Consider the following 6,677-nt stretch of genomic DNA (forward strand, 5'->3'; position numbering starts at 1 on the left):
GGGGGGGGGGGGGGGGGGGCTGGGGAAGTGCCTGTCTTATTCAAGTGCCACAGTGTCACATGCATCAGCATCCCCACATTTCAAAACAGCAGTGGGGGCACTTGAACTAAAGCTTGTTTGATGAGCTTTATTTTGAGTCCCTCTGCCACCATTTTGAAGTGTGGGGGCACTGATACAAGAGACACAGGAAGCTGCTGATGTGGGTCTGCTCTAATGTGCTGTAATTACAGCATGTCGGAGCAGCCTCCCAGCACATCTACAGGCCCCCCACAAGTTCCTTTACCTTCTGCCTGGCTTCAGACTAACACAGCTAACCTCCTCTGTATACAACACTCAGTTGATGCTGCAGAGGTTGTGCTGGCTTCAGCAAACACCTGAGGTTCATGTTGTTTCTGAAATCACCTGGAGTTTTCTGAACTCATGAATCCCTCTCTCTGAGCTGAAACAGAGGGATGGATTACCTGAAGGTTCCAGGTAATCAACCCAGCTTACTCAAACCTCTGCAGCCTGGAGTGAAAGTCTCAAGAAAACAGGCTTTCTCAGGCCATTTCTTACATTTTTCCACAGTGATTAAGCAATGCTTTTCCCTCTCTGGTTAGAACGGAGAAGTGAATTTTGGGAAATGGAGAATATTGGGAATTAGTGATGGGAAGGGGTTAAACATTTTTTTAACCCTAGCCATTGGTGATTTAGTTTGAATGAAGATGGTAACCAAGGGCAGTTCTTACTTTATATTACTCAGTTGTTTTAAAAGAGCCTGTCCCAACCCATAATATGTAGCCTGAGGACTGTAGCCAATAGGAAATGCCAAAGCAAGGGGTCAGCTTTAAATCCCAGTCCTCTCCATGATTTGGATACCTTACTCCAGGAGGAAGAGAGAGGTATCCTGTCCTTGGAATGTATAGCCTTGAGCCTGCACTTAGAATTTGGGCCTACAGCCTGTATTTAAAAAAATAATGAAATATTTTTTTCAATACAATGGAAAACAATGCTACTGCTGCTAATGACATAAAGACTGGGGGAGAAGGGACAGTGTCATCTCCCCTTTTATCCAATAGCTTCATGGTAGAACAGTCCCATGTTAATTCTCCCAACATCAAAATCAAAATAAATTCTGCCAGGCAGCATCATAGAACAAGGGGAAAGCAGTACTGTGCCATCTTCTGTTCCTGGCCTAGGCCTCACTAACTACCTTCATAAGAGCAAGTGGGAAGTGGCTTGGTCAGAATACCAGCCACTCTTATCCACTTATAAGGGCAGTCCCATAAATAAAGATGAGAGGGGTTTGCCAGGGCACTGCAACTCCTCTTCCTCTTTTCTCAATGCCTACTGCTACATTAATGCTATACAGAAACAGCCATTTATGTTCTAAACATAATTTGTTGGACTGACATAAACCCCATGTTCCTCAGCTTTTGTTAATACAATACGCATTCTTACAAAAAATTACCCCATGCCCTAAATCTGAAATGACTAACTAAATGGCAGTCTGAGCACCCTTATATTGATTTAAATCAGCTCTTTATAGCCATCATCATCATTATGAAAGTCTTGATCCTAAAAAGATACACAGCCTAGTGGCAGCCAACCTGCTGTGAGATTCAGCATGGTATAATACTACGTGCTAGCATGATTAAAAAGTAAGGTTGTGCCTGTTCAATGCAATGTGAGAAAAAATGAGGCATTGTTGTGAAGGTGGATTTGGGATAAATAAGAGCTAGAAAAGCACCCTGTTAAAATGACATTGAGGTGTACTTTACATAGGTGCTCCATATCTTTCCTATATCTGCTCATTAACAGGTCAGAAGATATTTTTTTCTATCCCTCAGCACTTTGCCTGTAAGTTGAGAATCATGTTACGGTCTTACATCCTATAAGCATTATTGTTTAACAGGTGTATTGCTTATTGCTCTTGTTATGGTATTAGTTCTAGTGTGTTTACAGTTGTATAGGCAGGTTTATTAGTAAAGAGTAAAGCAAACAGATAAGTTGCTAAGATGCCCAGAGTGCAAATCTACAGAGAAAAAAAGGTGGCACTTGTATAGGGTTTTTTTAGCCATTGGCCCTAAAATGTTTCTTACAATCCCAATACATTTAGTGAGCTGTGTCCATTTTAAGATGATGACTATCCCACGTTGCCAAATACCTGGCACAAATTCCAGCCTCTAATGAATCCATAAAATATCTTAGTATGTGGTAGAGAAGCCGTTGGTGTACTGGGCAGTCAAGGAGACAGGTAGGAACCCTCCACACATGAAAGACTGCAGGATTGGTTGCTGTTAACAGTAAACTACTAAATCCAAAAATCTGCAGTACTCCTGGCAATTTCATATTGAGATTGATGTATGTTTACCTAGTACCAGGTTTATTCCAGACAGATGGGTGCCTGGTTCCATAGTTAAAACTATAATTTAACCTGACATATTCAACTCCTTTTTTCCACAGGGCCGTGGTGGCAAGGGAAGCATTTATGTCTGGGCCTCTGGGGATGGGGGCAGCTATGATGATTGTAACTGTGATGGCTATGCATCAAGTATGTGGACGATCTCCATCAATTCTGCTATTAATGATGGCCGGACTGCTCTGTACGATGAAAGCTGCTCTTCAACCTTGGCCTCCACATTCAGCAATGGAAGGAAGAGGAACCCTGAAGCTGGTGTGGTGAGTGCAGATATTATTGTGTAGTTCCTCTCCTTGAACTCACCCACATTTGTCCGTATCATTTTCTGCTTAGAAGCAGCAGATGTTCTTTTGTTGAACTAATATTTCCAATGCACGATACCTGATGATGCCAAAACTGTCAGCTGAGATAGACTGTTAATATTGAAAGCAGCAATAAGCCTCCATGCTTTATAGCTTCATGTAGGTGGTGTTCCCTATTTATCAGAACCCAATGTGGAAAGTGAAGCTGAGGTCCATTTATTCATATACATGTCCTCAGAATTTTTAATGCCTGAGCTGACTTTCTCTGTATAATTGGATGATAATGAAGAGTTGAAACACCCAAGGTAACATATCATATTGTATTTGAGCATGTTACCAATTTAATGCAGCCATTGCTAATTTGTCTATACTTATGTGTATATACTTTGTCTATACTTATGTGTATAAGGATAAGGATGATGAAAAACATATTGAAGGCAAAGAAATGTTGAATACGATCAAGCTTATTGGGACATCTGCAAATCCTTGCTCTTTGCTAAACTGTTTGTTTTTCTGAGTTTGATCTAAGAGTGTGGTTACAGAAGTGGTTGATTATTTAAGAACCATCTAAGAGGGGTCCTTTTTAATAAATGTTTGGAAAAATCTCAATATAGAATCTCAACATTTTGCTGCTGATGACACATTCCCATAATTAATTGGACAGTTATCTCAGAGGAGGAGGTGTTATAGTACTATGGTAGCACTGAAGCTCCCTTTAGGATTAGGACTCCTTTGTGTTACATATTGCAGAAACACAGAACAGTCCCTGAATCAAAGATGAAGCACTGGGGTGAGATTGGTACCCGACATGTTCGGATCTGTGTTGAGGGGAAAACACAATTTCATACTGGAGGGGCATGGTTCCTAGAACAAGAGTTTCAGTATCACAGTGGGAATGTACCACCTGTATAGAACGAATATATTTTAGTATGTTGATGTGTAATGAGGGTTGTCTTCCACTACACTGGTAGCCTTGAGATCATCCACCATGGATCCAGTTCTTAGGGTGTCATACTTAAATATCAGCAATTGCCAAGAGATGTTTTCCAGAGTTATCTAACTGTAGATTTACATTATAGCATCCCATATACTTTCTCACATATCACAGAATTCTCTCAGAATGTCACATATACATTTTCTGGTAACTCTTGTCAGCTGTGTGCATTGAGGTGACCTACATTACTTTCATTATTATCACTATGTAGTTTGCTTGCAGAGTGTGAATCATGTGTCCTGTGAGTGGCCAGTCCAAATAGAAGATAGCAGCCTGTTACTACTCTCAGGTATTGGCATGCTCCTGTAACTCCAGTATTAGAGGTCTGCTGATGTGCAAAAGGGTTCAATTCCTTCTAATAACCAAGAAGGGGGTCTCAGTACACATATGTTTATACAAGAATCATCTGCCTGGGTTTTATATATTAATGGATATTTGTTTCTTACCATTATTAAATCATCTTTCTCCCCCTTCCATATGCATATATTCAATGTATTTTTATAGGTGATATGTTATCAGAAGAAAATAACTTTGATCATAGTGACAAGTAAAAAAATTACTCCAAGGATTTTATTTAACAAACATTGCCTTCCATGGTCTCCACATCTGCAGCTCTAAGGAGAATGAAATAGTGTTATTAATTTGTTTATATTGTTACAGGCTACTACAGATTTATATGGCAACTGTACTCTGCGTCATTCTGGAACATCTGCAGCTGCACCAGAGGCAGCTGGAGTGTTTGCACTAGCCCTGGAGGCTAAGTATGTTTCTTTTAAAATCTCTAATATGGGCATGAGGGAAGCAGGGGTGTTGACTGCTGCTGCTGTTTGTTTTTTAAATTATTTCCGTGTTACACTAAAGTTAAGCTGTGGGATCCTGATATATGGTGCACCAAAATAAATGAAAACTCATACTGACTTGACTGGGGTTGGAATTAAGCCCTAAGTAAAGGACTCTGGGGGAGTGTCTAAACAAGATATTTATGGTACAGTTGATTAATTAACAGTACAGTAAATGTCTTGGTGTCTACACATGTGACCCTTTTAGGGCACACAAAACTAATAAACTGTACAGAAGGTAGGACTTGTAAATGCAAGTCCTAACCTGCTGTAGAGTTCTTCTGTGTGCAGGAGTTAATGTGTAGACTGTGTGCAGCAGTTCTTGTGCCCCACCTAGCCTCTGCAGCACGTGGAGTCCTGGGGTGGTACATTGATCCCTGGGGTCCCCTGTCAGCCTGGGCTGTTCTGGCTGGGCCCACTATGCTGTGCATAAACTCCAGAACAATATACTCCAGAGCTTTTTGCTCCTGGGCATATGTTCAAACAGTGCTTCTGGGAGCGAAAAACTCTGGAGCAATAAGCACCAGAGTTTATTCAGGTGCATTAATCACATGTGTAGATGGACCCTGGATGATTTTATGCTAGTGAAGCATTATCTCAGTTTGCACAAATCCTCTTCTCTTACATAGTTTTCCTTGTCCATCTCCCTCTTCTGTCTGTCTCCTTTTTTTAAGTTGTCCCCAAGCCTCTGTTTCTAGTTAGCTTCCCCTCTAACTCCTATTACTGCCTGTCTCCACCGAAGTGAGACAAGCATTGTTTCAGCCATCTCCATATTCCTTTTATCATATCTCCCCTTTGGTCTAGCTCCTCCCCTAGATCCTTTCTCATGTAAGTTTGCCTGCCCCACTACAGGATCAACAGCAAGGTTCCCAATCCATTCCTTAAGCTGTAGAGATATGGTGAAAGTGATTAAGCACATAAAATAATTTTCTCTATCATATTGCCCTGAACTTTAGCCATATCTTATGTGTTGGGTCTATGCTCTTGAGGGTTCTAGGTTTCTATATCCTAGAGATATAAATATCCTGGGGATCCTAGAAAAGTTCTGGAAGAATATAACTGTAGAGACACAACTTAGTGTCCAAAATGTAGAGTGTTATTGGATTGGGTTTCATGGCTGAGCCTTCCGTTGGCACCCTTACAAAAAGGTGTATTTCAGTCAACGTGGACTATTCACTAACTTTAGCCACTGCTGCTGTCCACTCTGAGAAATGCATTATTGACAAGGGGAGGTGTACAAAGCATGTAAATCAAACTCTAGAAAACAGAAGATAATCAGAAACATTGTGCAATATATTTTTTAATATGCAACTACAAAGCACAGAAACTTTTATAAAACTGAAAAGTGAGAGTCTCATGGAAGCATATGAATCCTGGAGCTGGGGCTCTTAGGGAGTTACAGAATATTGCAATATTTGTGATGAATTAGTGAGAACCAGCGGTGTTCAATACAAGATTTTGCAGGCTGTGGTCTGCTGTTAGGAGTTGCATTCAGGAGGCCATCTGCAACATGTAACAAAAACTTTATTGGACTAGCTACTGTTGTTAATTCATGCAATTTTATTATAAAAAGTCTCAAGCCCCATGGCCTTTTAAAATCCTCAAAGGTTAGAGTTATGCATACATGTTTATCTGAGATTTAGTTAAAAGAAGAAGACGAAGAAAATGCTTCTGGCCCTCGTGCCTGTGGTGGGAGGAAAGTGGAAAACATTGAAAATTAAACTCAAAAGTCTCATATGGCCTGAAGGCAAATAAGAAGAACATTACATTCATTATTTTTTAAAATTTCATCAGTGTCAAGCCAGTCTCATCAAGAATTTTGACATACACATTTAAATCTTTCATAAAACAGCCCTATAAATGTATTCTTTTTCTGCTTAACATCATTTCATACTTGTCCTTCCCATTTCCTAAATAGCCTGTTTAGTCTCTGAATCCAACTTGTTTGGAAAATGTTACTTTGGATACAAGTAAGTCTTTGCCATCCCTGTCAGTGTTGGTCCAGTCATTATATGACATTTTTGCCCACATCCAGACAAGTGCAAGCGTGCAGTATATGGTACCGCAGACCCATCTGCGGCACCACACATGAAGGTGTTCCCTGTACTGCTATCTTGTAGTGCATTGGGGGGGGGGGGGGG

At 40.5% G+C, this 6,677-nt stretch overlaps 1 protein-coding gene and 1 long non-coding RNA gene across 2 annotated transcripts in view; one reads left to right on the plus strand and one right to left on the minus strand.

Moving 5' to 3' along the window:
* Positions 1-6,677, plus strand: part of PCSK2 (proprotein convertase subtilisin/kexin type 2) — a 245,917-nt gene that overhangs the window by 211,003 nt on the left and 28,237 nt on the right. The window contains exons 9-10 of the mRNA XM_019516557.1: positions 2,446-2,661; positions 4,358-4,458. Coding sequence (XP_019372102.1) covers positions 2,446-2,661; positions 4,358-4,458 — 317 coding nt within the window. The remainder of the gene's footprint in view (positions 1-2,445; positions 2,662-4,357; positions 4,459-6,677) is intronic.
* The window catches only part of LOC109296917, a 386,887-nt gene that overhangs the window by 179,256 nt on the left and 200,954 nt on the right, over positions 1-6,677 (minus strand). The gene's annotated exons all lie outside the window — the stretch shown is intronic.

Source organism: Gavialis gangeticus, unplaced genomic scaffold, assembly GCF_001723915.1.
Source record: "Gavialis gangeticus isolate Ggan-Ray unplaced genomic scaffold, GavGan_comp1, whole genome shotgun sequence".
Lineage (NCBI taxonomy): Eukaryota > Metazoa > Chordata > Crocodylia > Gavialidae > Gavialis > Gavialis gangeticus.